This window comes from Phyllostomus hastatus, unplaced genomic scaffold (genome assembly GCF_019186645.2).
Source record: "Phyllostomus hastatus isolate PE091 unplaced genomic scaffold, TTU_PhHast_1.1 phas_scaffold_1674, whole genome shotgun sequence".
NCBI classification, from domain to species: Eukaryota; Metazoa; Chordata; class Mammalia; order Chiroptera; family Phyllostomidae; genus Phyllostomus; species Phyllostomus hastatus.
The window spans coordinates 7,545,856-7,561,115 of record NW_025334011.1 but is presented as its reverse complement, the minus strand read 5'-3'; the positions used below and the strand labels follow the sequence as shown (position 1 = coordinate 7,561,115).

The 15,260-nt window shown below is 38.9% G+C and overlaps 1 protein-coding gene across 2 annotated transcripts in view; it reads left to right on the top strand.

The window, feature by feature from the left end:
- Positions 1-2,548: 2,548 nt before the first annotated feature.
- Positions 2,549-15,260, top strand: part of ANTXR2 (ANTXR cell adhesion molecule 2) — a 151,570-nt gene continuing 138,858 nt past the window's right edge. Inside the window, exons 1-3 of one of the 2 annotated variants that reach the window (XM_045857846.1) lie at positions 2,549-3,425; positions 4,049-4,120; positions 6,177-6,248. In XM_045857846.1, the coding sequence (XP_045713802.1) occupies positions 3,274-3,425; positions 4,049-4,120; positions 6,177-6,248 (296 nt within the window). In that variant the 5' untranslated portion in view covers positions 2,549-3,273. The remainder of the gene's footprint in view (positions 3,426-4,048; positions 4,121-6,176; positions 6,249-15,260) is intronic. The other variant, XM_045857845.1, reaches the window with a different exon arrangement.

Genomic DNA, 15,260 nt, shown 5'->3' with positions numbered 1-15,260 from the left:
TGGAAGTCCGACAACCAAGGATTTAAAGAAGACGTATTCAGCCAGAAGGGCAGGAGGGGTAGAGTCATGGAGATGGGTGAAGAGGTAGTATGGTGAAAAGGCAGTGGGGTGGCACAGATGGGCAAGATACCTTAGGGGTGAGTTCCAGCCCCCTGCCAGACCACACATTCCAGGGTTCCAGCATTGGGAAGATAGATCCCTGATACTTCTGGCTGTAAAAACTAGTGGGGGTTGGGGGGGCCGAAGAAATTGCCAGATTTTCACCTCTTAAAGGGCCAGCATAGTCTTATAACATATGCAAACCAACCCACTCTGGGATTCACCACCAGAGAAGCAGCTGGAATGGCACCAATGGCACATGGGAAGGCGGTGAAGTGACTGCAAATGCAGTGAGCTCTGGGCAAACCATCAGAAGCCAGGCAGCGGCACTGTCTCTTCTCCAAGCCCTACCCATACAGCCACAAAATGGTGAAGCAGGTGCCACTCTTTGGCAATTACCTAAGGCTCCACCCCACACAATTTACAGGTGCCTTTTCTACATAGGCCACACTACTAAGATAGTGAGTCAAAGCAGCTCTCCCTAATACACAACATAGGGAGGCTGCTTAATTGAGAAGACAAAGAAATATGGCCCAAATGACAGAACAGAATAAAACTCCAGAAAAAGAACTAAATGAAACAGAGATAGCCAACCTATTAGATGCAGAGATCAAAACACAATTTATCAGGATGCTTGGAGAACTCCTTGAGTATGGCAAAAAAATAAAGGAAGAAATGAAGGTTACCCTAAGTGAAATACAGAGTAATCCATAGGAAAACAACAGAGAAGGGAAGGAAGCTGGGGTTCAAATCAACTATTTGGGACATAAGGAAGATATAAACATTCAACCAGAACTGAAAGAAGAAATAAACATTCAGAAAAAAATTAGGAGAGGCTTAGGAACCTCTGGGATATCTCCAAATATGCCAACATCCAAATCATAGGGATGCCAAAAGGAGAAGAGGAAGAACAAGGAATTGAAAACTCATTTGAAAAAATAATGAATGAAAACTTCCCTCATTTAGTGAAGGAAATAGACATACAAGTCCAATAAGCATAGAGAGTCCCAAATGAGTTGGACACAAAGAGGACCTTGCCAAGGCTCATCATAATTCAAAGGTCAAAGGTTAAAGATAAAGAGAGAATCTTAAAAGCAGCAAGAGAAAATCAGAGAGTTACCTACAAAGGAGTTTCCATCAGACTGTCAGCTGATTTCTCAAAACAAACTTTGCAGGCAAGAGGGACTGGCAAGAAGTATTCCAAGTGATGAAAAACAAGGGCCTACAACCTAGATTACTCTATCCAGCAAAGCTATCATTTAGAATGGAAAGGCAGATAAAGTGCTTCCCAGACCAAGTAAAACTAAAGTTTACCATCACCAAGCCATTATTACAGGAAGTATTAAAGGAACTTATTTAAGAAAAAAGAAAAGGATCAAAACCATGAACACTAAAATGGAAACAAATTCACAACTATCAACAACTGAATCTAAAAACAAAAATGAAAACAAACAAACAAACAAAAAAACCCCAACAAACTGAGCAAACAGCCAGAACAGGAACAGAATCATAGATATGGAGATCATTTGGAGGGTTATCAGCTGTGAGGGAGAAGGGTGAGAATGGGGAAATGGTATAGGGATTAAGAAGCATATTGATAGGAACAAAGTAGGCAGGAGGTTGTTAAGAATAGCATAGGAAATGGAGACGTCAAAGAACACACATACAACCCACGGACATGAGGGGGGTGATTCATAAATGGAAAGTGGGTATCTGGCTCAGGTGGTTTGTGGGGGGGTGGGCAAAGGAGGAAAAATTGGTACAACTATAATAACATAATCAATAAAAAAGGACAAAGGAGGAGACAACACCTGATATTACTGTCAATAATTATAAGTTCTAAAAGCTAGTTTCAACAAGAAGGCAGGAAAAGTCTTAAGTGGAAGTAGTGGAGAGGACAGAGGAGGGAGGGAGTGTAGATTCAGTACACAGAGTGTTTGAATGCACGCAGACGTCAGCTCCTGCACAAGCATGGCAAAGGCAGCCTGGCTTGCCCCAAGAGGAAATTCTTAATATCTGGAGCTTGGGATAAATGACAGTGGAAATAATATTTTGAAGTCCAACTTTTCACCTCTAAAGGTTTCTGTCTTCCCCCTCTTACCCTCTCCACCACCTTTCCCCTGGCTTGGTGAAGTGAAAGTACCAAGTAGGTTTATAACAGAAAAAGAAGAAGTTGCCTTCCTAGGTAGAGGGTTGGGCAAGTAAAAAGCATGTTTTGCTTGTGGTGGGGGGGGGGCGGAGTAAGCAGGCTATCACTTCCCGTGGAATTGCTAGTCTTTGGTCTTTGGTCTCTCAGCCACACGGCGCTGAAATAGACCAGGCCTGTAGGACACATGGGTATGTTTAGTTTCTACAGGACATTTGTTTTTCTAAACTCCTCCTCCTTCCAAAATTTGGCCAGCGTTAGTCGTTTCCAACTCGGCACGAACCGGCAAGTGTGCTTGTGAGGCTCGCTCGCTTCAGATCAGGCCCCGCCCACACTTAGACGAGATTTGGGCCGATCTTACTCTTGGCTTGGGTTGCAGTGGCTGATCCCAGCCACTAGCCCGGAGCCCGCTCAGCCTCCTCCCCTAAAGGGGACCGCCCGGCTGCGTGGTGCCAGAGCCCAGCACAACGAGAAAAGTTTGGAGCGCCTGGGGGAGTTGGGCCGCCGGAGGAAGGGAGCCAGAGGACAGGGACCTCCACTCAAAGTTTGAGCGGCCGTCGCCTCATTCCGGGGGCGTCCGTCCCGCAGCGCCCTGCAGCAGCCAGACTTCAGTCCAGCCGGAGGAATGGGGCTCTCGGTCCGGGACCAAGGCGAGCGCTAGGGGCTCGGCTAGAGGACTAGAGGACCGGGAGGAACTTGTTTTGCGAGCTGTCGCCGTGGGCCCTCCTTGTGTGCAGGAACTCTCCGGAATCCGGTGGGGAAGGACTGGATCGCTCTTCCACTGGGATTCGTCAAGAGTTCCGGCGGCCGCTGCGGAGGTTGCCGAGTCTCCCTTTGTCCTCCTAGGACCTCCCTCCTACCCTTTTTTTCCTCCCTCTGTCAGTTAGTGGGTTCCGCTGACCCAGGCCCCAGTGCCCTAGCTGTTCGCCGTCCCCACCCCAGGGTCCCTGGTAACTCCTACCACCGTAGTGTCCCACCGAGTCCAGCCGAGGGGGTTGTGAGCAGAGTCGCAGGCCCCTGGCCACAGGATGGTGGCGCGGCTGTCCCTGGCCCGCAGCCCCGGGAGCTGGCTGGTCCCCGGGCTGTGGCTGCTTACGCTTAGTGGCCCGGGGGGACTGCTGAGCGCGCAGGAGCAGCCCTCCTGCAGAGGAGCCTTTGATCTCTACTTCGTCCTGGACAAGTGAGTGCAAGAGGGAGGTCCAGTGTCTTCTGGTGAGGGCTGCATTGGATGAGCTGTGGCTTGGGAACCTGAGATGTGTGCGCGCCCTGGGAGGGGTGTTAGAAATCCATTGATGGGTGCCCTTTTGCTGTCTCCGTACACAATTCAAGTGCCTTCCGATCTTTGCTGGCTGGGCCTGGTGACGGGAGCCCCAAGGGGTTGGACTCTTACCAATGGTGGGGTTGCTGCTTGCCAATCAAGGGCCTTTTGAGTAATGGAAGTGCAACCGCTGGGGATACACTTCTGTGTCCCTAGAACGCGGACCAGACTGTTTCTCAGCCTCCCTGTCCTCACTCCGTGATACTGGCTGAAGTTTGCCTGGTTTTATCCTAGGAAATACTTAAGGTTAACATACCCGTGTGGTTTGCATTTCCTTCGAAGGAAGGTGGTGTTTATTTTATTAAAGAGCTGGGATCCTACTCCAAGCAATTAGCAGACAGGTGGTCCCCAAAATGGGTTGACTTCCCTGATTCTTGGAGCACCTAAGTTTCAGTTACTGACATTGTTACTTTGCATCTAGAAGAGGCCAGAGTACCCCCATGTAAATGTTTCTTTTTCTTATTTGTTCAATTTCATTTTCTCAGGTCTGGGAGTGTGGCGAATAACTGGATTGAAATTTACAATTTTGTCCAGCAACTCACGGACCGATTTGTGAGGTATTTTCTCTCACTTTCTAGCCACTGGAGTTTGAGGTGGAGGGAAGTAGACTAAAATGCAGGGTGTTCCCTTTTGTGAGACCCTTTGCAGGAAAAGCCCTCACTGAAATGTTGATTTTAATGTGGCTCCAGATCATTATTACACATATGCTGTGATTAGGACAGCCCGTTGGTTGTTGAGGGCTCATTTTATCTGGATCCCAGAAACTTGGCCCAGGCTCTGAGGAAGCATCTTCAAATACTATTCCAAATGTCTTTCCTTTTTGAATTTTCATCTGTTTTAAATTTCAGTTATGCTTTCTCATAATTTGTCACATTAACAATTTTTATGCTAATAGTATCCATAATATATTTTTCTTTCCATACAATTCTTAGCATTGTAGAGGTCCTCATTAAAAAAAAGTGTTGGTAAACTTCAAATGAACATGTGTTAATAACTACTACCAGCAAAGGCACTTATGTGTATCTTTAAAGAAATGACTTGTGTTTACACAATGTGTGGGTGTGTGACCGGTTTAAAATTTAACTGTTCTATATATGCAATAAGCCTTACTAGGAAAGACTGATTTTTTCCCTCCTATAAAAAGCATAACTACTATGAAATCCAACTTACTCTCTTATTTAGAAGTAACTAGGAATTAGTGGCATCCCTATTTAAAATTAGCCCTAAGATACCAGGCTTTTGAGGGTTTTTTTCCCCTTTCATTTTTCTTTTTTAGAGAAAAATGCAATGAGCAAATGCAAGTTTATTGAGATAATGGAAAGGACACAAAAAAGAGCCGTATCATTAAATATTGCTTCTTTCAGTCTTGTTAGCCCAAATGTTGTCTGTAAAACAGGCTTGGATGATCAAAACATTTTGAAAGTCATGTTGCAAGTAACTTCAACAATCTGTAGAGGCCTAGGCAATCCTTGCTTTCATTTATTGGCAGCAGTAAACTTACCCCTATAAAAATGTATGCTTGTCCATGTTCAATCATCAGTCTTCTGTTTAAGAAGCCAAGTACAACACTTTCATTTCTGAAGAGGGTCTGAGGTGAAACTGCCTAGGAAAGAAAAATAAACAGGGCTCTATATCCTTACATGTCAAAGGCAGAAGAGACAGTTGTTTATAAATTTTCTGATTTTACCCAAGAGTGTGCAGAGAGCATCACAGAATTTGACCAAAAGCAACGGGTCATTTCAATAGAACATTTTCGTGAAGCAGGGTTCTTATCTGGTCTGGTTTGCAAGTTGAATACACTGTTTTCTGGCAGTTTAGTTGCTTGGTTACTAACCATACATTGTAGGAAGTGAGTAAGGGGTGGCTGCTAAAGGGAATGACTTTCAAAATATGCGTAAGCCTTTGCAAGATCGTTCTGATCTTCAGTTTATAGATCTTAGTTTCATATCTGCAGTTTTCAATCTTAGTAATAGTTGCAAAAGTGTCTTAGAAATAAGAACCATTCTGTGACATAAATATCTCAAGTTTAAAAGATGTAGTTAACTGGGGGGACTGTTGATAAGGGGAAGTATGATGTTTGAGACCTGGAAAATTGAAAATGCTTCATTAAGCAGGAGGGTCTGTTGGTCTCTTTCACATTGTCCACGGCACTCTTTAAGTATTCTTACTTCAGGATAACTTTTGTGTGAATTCATATCAGAGTTGTAAATAAATCAAACTGGCTACTCTCTAGTCCTAGATATTGCTAGTGGTAATCATTCTGCAGTGTTTGGTCTCTTTTAAGGAAATGAGGCAAAACATCAAGCAATTTCTACAAGAAAAAAGAAAAGAGAATTACACTGGCCTAGAATTCGTCTTTCTAGTTAGTCTCTGCCTAAATGGCCCCGTGGCTCATGGAGGAGTGCTTGAGTGCTGTGAAGCACTGACTAAATCCAAAATGACTTAGGCAGTAACATTAAGCAGAGTTAGTGTATCTGCTTAGAGGGTTCCATTTAAAAGAAGCTTGGACCATTCAGTGAGACTGATTTTAAATGAGACTCCCTAGCCATACATCTGTACAGTATTGATATTTCTTTTAAAAATGTTTTAACTGCCTCTCTTCTTATTTTGCAGCCCTCAAATGAGATTGTCTTTCATTGTGTTTTCTTCTCAAGCAACCATTATTTTGCCATTAACTGGAGACAGGTTAGTGCATTATCATTTCACTGCAAGCTTTTAGTAGAGACTAATCTTAAGAGAATGATTGATATTCCAAGTGGTGATTCGGGCCTCTCAGTGGAATCAAGCAAATGCACATACAATTCGGTTCTCTTCACTAATAGAGGGGAAAGGAGGTATGAGTGATATAAAAGAGCAGATAATCTGAAAATCAGTATCATTCATATTGGCTGTGGAAAGTACAATGAAACCCAGAATTCTGCTTTAGTTATATATTTACTACTTCCCACCTTTTCCCTTCTCTGTTACTGTTAATAGCTCTACATCTTTCTTGTTTAGATGTAACACATTAATCAGCTAAGAATGTGAAGATCATTAGGAGTCAAGAAAGATAAGGTCTATCTGGATAATTTACTAGGTTCAGCAGACATCCTGGATCTCTACCCTTTCTCTGAGGTCCATTGGTGCTGAATATATTTACTTTTGTAAAGGAACTTGCTATTATTATATATATTACTCACACATGTATATATATACTCACACATAAAAACTGCATATATATCTTACATCTTTTACAAGATATATAATATGAATATATGTGTCTGTTTACATACACACAGATATATATCTTTTGTGAAACTTGTCTCTTTTTCCAAGCCAATGTCAAATATTTTATGTGACCATTTCTCTGTCATTTGAACCCACTGTAGCAAGTTGGAAATAGTCATTGCTGTATTTTTAAAAATGGCTGGTTTCTATGGGATCGGTTTTGTTTACTAGATTTTGTGTTCCATAGTGATGGGAGATTTTCTTCTTCATTTTTATATTTACTTTATTTAACACAGAGTATGCAAGATAGTTCTTATCAGTTCTCATTGAATTAATGTCTGGGTTAGCATTATTTTAAAATCAAATTTCTCCAAAATGCACTTTTAGCAGGGGAGGCTGGTGTACTTTGTTTTGCTTATGTGGATTTCTTAAGAATTATGTTTGAATGCAGGTTTCTTTTACAAATTATTTTTTTCTTTAAATAGGTCAAAAATGCATAATATTTAAAAGGATTCAGGGAGGGCACTTATATAAACTTTTAATTTATTTGTGCTTCAAGTACTAGTTTCTCTGGAGAGGGAATCTCTGTGTAGATGTGATATCCAGCTTACAACCTCAGTCTTCTTACTGAGACTTCCCTTCCACATTTCCTGTGTGTATCTGGATTTCTTCAAGGGCCAGAGCAATAGTAGTCTTTTATGACAGCTCTCTATACCCAGTGATACCACAGTCCTTGCCTTCATGAAAATTTTTTTCCACTGCCCAGCTTAATTTCCAAAAAAAATGGCTTTGGATCCAGCCTATCATTAGGCCAGAAAAGAGAACAATATTAACATTTACAGCATGCACATATAGAGAAAAGCACTTAGTGTAATACCAGACACACAGTAGACTCTCAGTAATTGTCACCTGCATATTCTGTGCCAGGTTCTCTGTTAATACACCTGATAGATGGGTCCTCTGGCACTTTGAAGATGAAGAGCAGTCACTGGTTGACAACACTGATATCGCTTAGAGGTGCACAAAGAGTTTAAATCATTAATCTAAACCAGAGATTCTTGCCTTATCACTGGTTGAATCTAATAGGGGAGAAGTTGGAATGGGTGAAGAGGCATCTTCTTGAAGAGACAGCATACCATTGTTAAGAGTTACTGAACCAATTTCTCATCAAGTGGTGATGGACTAGTTACTTAATCTCTTTATGCCTCCTTGTTTCCCCATCTATATTCTAATGACAACGATGATGATGATGACAATACCTACCTCATAAGATTTTTGTAAGAATTAAAGTCAATGGGAGAATGTAGGATAGATTCTGGCATTTCTATATTCAAAGACTAAAGTTTTCTTCTTGTTTGTTGTGAGCTGGAGCTAGGGAATATGTAGTATTGTAATAATCAGGGAAGATATAAAGAGAGTATTATTCTCTTTAGAAGGATTTATAATATTCCAGGCAGAATTTTCATAATGCTACTTGCAACTCATTTTATATGTGGCTTGCTTGCCTGTCTCTTTAAATAGAAATACACTCAGTTTTAATGAATTGCTCTATTTGTGGCATGTTGAATTAGTTTGGGATGGCAGAAAATACACTATGAGGAAGAGTTCCAGTTTTGTTACTGATTTGGAGACTTGGGTCAAAGTATCTATTCAGTGTGTTACTTTTTATATGTATGAACTGTAGTCATAAACTATCAGGTTTTCTTAAGAGATATGTTATGAAGATCAAAATAAGATAATACATAGAAAATTACTTTGTATATCACAGAATAGTCTCTACTAAAGGATATTGTTTTTTGCTTGTAGTTGTTCTTATACTAGTTTTATTTAAGTAAATCAGTAACTTTAAATTTCTATGGTCCTCTATATTTGGATATAGTGTCATTTTTCATCTATTACTTTCAAGTGTGTAGAAACAATTTGCATGTTTAGATCAAGATCACTGAACAAATGTTTCCACAACTATTGTGGATCTTTGTTTCAAAGCATAGAAATGGGTATTCTATATGGCACCTTCCTTGATGTCACACTGACAAATAGATCTGAGTACATGAAAAGCACAAAAATTTAAGTACAGCAGGTTTCACAATTTTTGGTTCTAGTACTCATAATTCTTCAGTACCTTGGTAAATATGAGAAGTGCTTCCTTCTTGTTTCTCAGAATGTTGCCAAATATTTTCAGTAGCGATGAAGCAAGATGGGAAGGCAATACATCCTTACGGTAGGGCTTCTGTTAGCTAGGTCTCCCTTAGGGCTTCAGCATAGTGTCTGGTAGTATGTAAATGCATGAATAGAATAATATTCATGGCAAAAAAAATCAGTAATATACTTTATATACTTATTTATTTTATTCTTTTAAGTATTTCAATTTAAAAACACTCCCTTCTTTTCTCTTGTCACGTGATTTTTATCCTCCATACATCTGTTAGTCCATTTTTTCTCCTACCCTCCTACCTGCTTGCCTTCCTTATAAGATGTATTGAGCATTGTGGGCTCTGGGGGTAACACGAAGATGTGTGATCCAGTGTATGTGAGAGTAAGGGGCATGCCCATACACACAAACAATTCAGGGCTGTATGAAGGGATCAGGTCTAAGAGGAAAGTGCTGAGTGTTACTTTTTTAAATATGAAAAATATCCAGCCTCCCAGTATTAGAGAATTTGAAATAGGACCATTTTTAAAGGATATTTTTAGTTAGTATGGTGCATAATTGGGGATAGTGGATTATGCTCAGTTCTGTTTAATATGATCTTAATGATATAAAAATGATTTAGTTGAAATCATTTAGTGAACAATTATTATGTGCTAGGCAGTGTGCAAAATGTTTTCCATTCATTACCTCATTTAATCCTTCTATCAACTCCATGTAATACATACTATTATTATCTCAACTTTACAAATGAGGAAACTGAAGCCAAGAAAGGAAATGTAGCTTGTCCAAGGATACTTAGTTAATAAGTGGTGAGCAGCATATTAGCCAGAATGGGTTCTTAATGTATAAAGTAGATCACGCCACTCTCATGCTTAATACAGTCTAATGGCTTAGAATAGGAGCACATGTCTCCCAATTGCCTAAAAGTTCTACCTGATTGCCTCACCCAATACCCTCTTATATCAGTTGCCACAGGTTAGCCCACGGGCCTTTGCATTCCCTGAAAAGGCCAGGCTTGTTTCCATGGCAGGAATTTTATTCTTTCTCTGCCCCAGATCTTGTTATGTCTAGGTCATTCTTGTCATTTGGGGCTCATCCCATGTGTTACCGCTTCTGAGAGGCGGTAACACATGACCAAGTGTAAAGGAAGACAGACCCTCCCCCTCAGTAATTTCTCACAATACTCTATTTGGTTATCACTTTTTGATATTATTCTGTTAATTAATCAATTTATTTTTATCTCCATGACTGTTATGTAAAGCACATGAGAGTAAAGGGGTCTTCTTTGTCTTGTTCACCCACATATCCAATACCTAGAACAGAGCCTGGCACATAGTAAATGCTCAATAAATATTTGTGAATGAATTATTGAGTTTGTCTGACTCTGGAACCTTAGTTATTAACTGTGATAATGTATTTTCTCTCTTTGAGAGAAGGTAAATGATGACATATTTTCTAATTTTCTCACTCCTACTCTTATAGATAAGTTATAAACATTTTCAACTCTGTTTTCAATATCCCCAAATTAAAAGTTATATAATTGTTTGACCTGAACACAATTATCAATTACTTAGGACAAAATATTCCTTAGGCAAACTTGTTGGAAATTGAAGGGAAGTCATTTGATTAAGTTTAGATAATATGCATATTTCTATTATTTGAAAGAATTTCTCCTAATTCCTTTTAATCTCAATTAAAAATTTACTTGTGTTAAAATAGTCCTTTTGAGAGTTGGTCACTTATAATTGACATATTCATGGTTCATTTGACAGCATTTGCAAAAGTTTAGAAGGTTCCTATTAGCAGTTCTCCTTTTACCAGCACCAGTGTGCAAAGACAAGCATGTTAGACACTAGATATTGCAGCCTTGTTCATGACAGTGAAAAACTCTATTCAGTCTAAATGCCTATAAATTGAGGAAAGTCTAATTAGAATATATACATAGAATGAGATACTATGCAGTCATTTGAAGAATTAAAAAATTCATATATATTGACATGAAAATATATCTTATATTGATTGAGAAAAGAAAGTTGTAGGACACTCTGTTAAGTGTCCTTTAGTTTTAAAGAATAAAAACAAAAATTTTAACTGTCTTCATGGGGTATGTGTGCCTAGAAATGCCTAGAAAAATGTGTGGAAGATATGCAGTGAACTATTAACAATGCTGTTGCCTTTGTGGTGAGATTCAAGGTGGGCAAAGCCTTCACATTTTCAGTTTCCATACATGCAGCTTATTCTATTCTATTTCAACCATAAGGTAAAAATTAAGCAAATGCTTACATTTAAAAGGAACCTAGTTACTTTTCCTGTAGCTCGTGATGATGGTTCTCTTGAAATCAGAACAAGTTCAGGGGTGGGGAAGAGTGAGCATTAGGAATAGAGCATATCCAGCTCTTACATTGGAGGCTCTTAGAGTCTCCTTGTTAGAATGGAAACACTAGGATTAGACCTGGGGTCAAATACACTGAGGAGCTCTAGACTAGCTGTGTGACCTTGGACAAGTGACTTCGCCTCATTGCCTATTCCCTTGCTTGTTAAATGGAGCTAATCATTCCTACCCTACAGCAATATTGGGACAATAAACGCTTATAATATGTGAGAAGGCCTGTGTAATGACAGGGTGGGACCGAGGCTAAGCTTGAAATGGGATTTGGAGGTTATCAGGGTACACTGTTATCATTATTCTCATACTGACGTGTCAGGATTGTAACAGAAGTTCAGGGAAGTGATTTGCTTAAAGTGACACAGCTGAGCAGTTAGGTCCAGAATTCAGGCCCAGTCTGACTCCTGAGCAGGAGCACTTAACGGCTGCCCTGCCTGAGACTCTGTGTTCCTCCTTCTCTAGCCTTCACAATTACTCAGGATTTGTCATAATTCAAAGACATATTCATTCTCTAAATTTATTCTACCTTAAAACCCAGTGATGTGGTGAGAGGAAGTGACTATAGTTGGGCTTACAGAAAATTCTAACAGGGAAGTGGTCTGGCCACACATCATGCTAATACTGGAGTGTCAGGGTGTGGCAGCAGCTTAGGTTCTAGTCATGAATGTGTTAATACTTACTTCCAATGAAGTCTCACATCTGCTTCATGAGTGTGGTCTAGAAAATCAACTACACTGTTACTCATGCCTGTGCGGCAGGCCTGACACACTGACGTGGTAACACACAGAGGTCAATTTCTCAATCAGGCATTGAGTGGGGAAATGGAATAAAAATATACAAAATTCAGGAGGTATGGACTTCAGGTGTGATCCATGTAGCACACGTGGGTTAGTGTAAACCACACTGGAGGGAAATCTCTCACAAAACACAGATTGTGTGGAGCATTTTGTAAGCAAATGCTTTTGAATCAGGACTGCTACTTTTGGGTTCATTGGTTTGGACTCCTGACCACAGAGACCGGGCATATGTTGGCCTTAGAGTGACATGTTATGTAAACAATAAGCAAGTTTTTATATACAGTGATGGCTAAACCTGTTAGTTCCTAAGATAATAGAATATATTAGCAATGTTTGCATTTAGGAAATGACCTTTCATTCTTTTGAAACCAATAAATTTTTTTTGCATTTGAAGAGCTAATAAGAGAAAAACTAATTTTTTGCAATTTATCCTTCATGCACTATGTAATATAGCAGTATATAATAACACAATTAAGTAGATAATTAGAGTGGGTATATTTGAATGAATGAACAAGTTTCTCTTTGTAATTTTTTTCTGTTTTTGTCAGCCTGGTTAGTATTTTTAATATTGTGGCTTATTAGAGGAAGGAGACAGTTAAAGTAGTAAAGTCCATTGAGTACTTACTATGTATCAGACATTTTGCTAAATGCTTTATATGCAATAGTGCAGACAAAGTACAGTGCTAAGTGGATTCAGATCATTAGTAATTTTGTACAGATATAAATAACACCTTGAGAACATCTTGAGAATTTTGTTTCTACTCAATCTACTAAGTTTTACATCTAAAAGAAAAATTTAATTTTATAATAACAAGCCACTTACATAATACTTTTATAATTTTAATTTTATAATAATAAGCAATTTATATAATATAATTCTTAGGAATTGCTATATTTTGTTTGTAGTTACTGCTTATTTTAAGGAATAATGTTCCTGGCTAATAATTCCTTAAGGATAAATAACAGAATTGACCTATGATATAAATACCTGTACATTTATGCTTATGCAATTACCAAAATTGACATTTGGTAATATAGATGTATGCAGCTATCAGCTTTTGTGGTAGATCATTCTTTTGTGACCTCCAATGAAGCACAGAATACATACATACATATATATTTGTATATATGATTATATATGTAATATCTTAATGTATAAAATGTATGTGTATATAAAATAAATATATTTATTTACCTAAATATATAATTTTAAAAATCTGGGTTGCCCCTGTGGCTTACTTTAATCAATAGATTATAGCAGACATACACGTGGAACTGTATCATTTCCAGATCTAAATCTTAGTAAGGCATGAGAGCTTCCTTTTTTGTGGGTTTGCTAGTCAGGTGCCATATAAAACATTGACTACCATAAGACCACTGTGGTAGGAGGAAACCCAGATGAGCCACCTGGAGAAGAATAAAAACTCTGGTCAATAATCTTGGCTGAGCTCCTAGGCCATAGGTAGCACCAGCACCAGCATCAACTTGCCAACCATGTGAGTGAGGTCACTTCTACCCTTCCAGCCTTTCTATCTTCCCAGCTCACCCTCCGAAGTCTAAGAACTTCCTGTTCAGTGTGTAGTATGATGAGAAACAATAAAATGTGTTTATACCACTAATTTCTGGGTAGTTTATTATATAGCAATAGGCAACCACAGTAGAAACTGTGGCTAGAATAGAAGCTGGATGACCTTGAGGAGCCTGATAGTAAAAACTGGAAGAGCATTGACAAATTGTTATTGGAGGCTGAAGCAGAGATGACCATTTTATGTAGTGGTAGGAAGTTTAGGGGTAAGGTGGAAAACAGAAAATGTACATAATGCACTTGTGGATATAGCCAAGTAGATTTCCAGGAAGACTGTTGAAGGCGTCGTTTTGCTTCTCTCAACTACCTATAGTGACATATGGGAGATATGAGATGAGCTAAAGAAGGAACATTTTAGTTTTCAAACAGGATTTAGAAGAAATATAAAGAGTCAGGACTTGATGGACTTGAAAATCAAACTCTTATCCCCAGCCTCCCTTGGCAAAAATATTACCCTGATCTAAGAAATGGCCGTAGTTCAACAATCAAACCCAGATTACTGCCTGTAAAGTATGGTGTTGGAAGAAAAATCAGATTAAAGGTACAGTTAAAAGACCCTTTATTATGACTTCAGAAAGACTTAAGATGGTTTCTGGCAGACCATTTTATCTAGACAAAAAGGCTTATAAGAATCTGAAAAATGTGTCTCATAGATACGCTCAAGTAAACCCACAGCTTCTAAACCTTTTGGGTTTGTGCCTTGCCTGGCTTACAGCCTGAAGTAGAGAAGAGCCTCTTTTGAAGATATTTTGTGCCTGTGCCTTTTATCTAATACAGTGAATTATAATTTGACACACTGGAATTTCACAGAATTTTCAAAGGAGTTTTATAAATGCAGATTGGGAGAGAGATATTTCAAATTAAAAGCAACTTCTGGGCCCTCAATGTCCTACAGGCAGGAATAGCCAGCACTTATGGGCTATTTCTAATGAAAAGACAAGGATGACTCAGAAGGTGTAGTCAAAGCCCAGGGGGCAGAGTCACATGAAGGTACATTTCCAGGAAGTAGGAGTGAGAAGCACAGAATTGGGAACCTACACAGCAATAAAATATCTGACACTTATGGTACCAGGGTTTTTTGTTTTTGTTTTTGTTTTTGGTTATTTAGTGATGCATGAGAAAACCCCTGAAAATTTAGTGATTTAAACAACAAATATAACAAATTAGAGAGGTAATTTTGTCACTAGCCTTTAGATTCTAGTGCAACCAATGCCCCATCTCAGTAAATTTTTAATGACAAATGTCTTTTACTTTTGTTACTTGCTATTAACCATTCCCTCTCATTCCTCTTATTCTTTTGTATAAATTAAAATATTTGTTTATTAATAACTTCAATATATTCCCTTTTATTATTTTAATAATATTGGCATTATTTCCTTCTTGAGTTAAGTTACAATAGATTGGCACATTTTCCTTCACCTCCATCATTTTAAATAGTATTATTAAATTCAAACTCTCAAGCACTTAAGAACTAACAATATGTAGAAATACTTTGATAGTACAATGTGAGGATAGAAGTTTTGCTTATTAGAGATCACTACAATTTTCATGATTTTTTTTCGTATGGGAG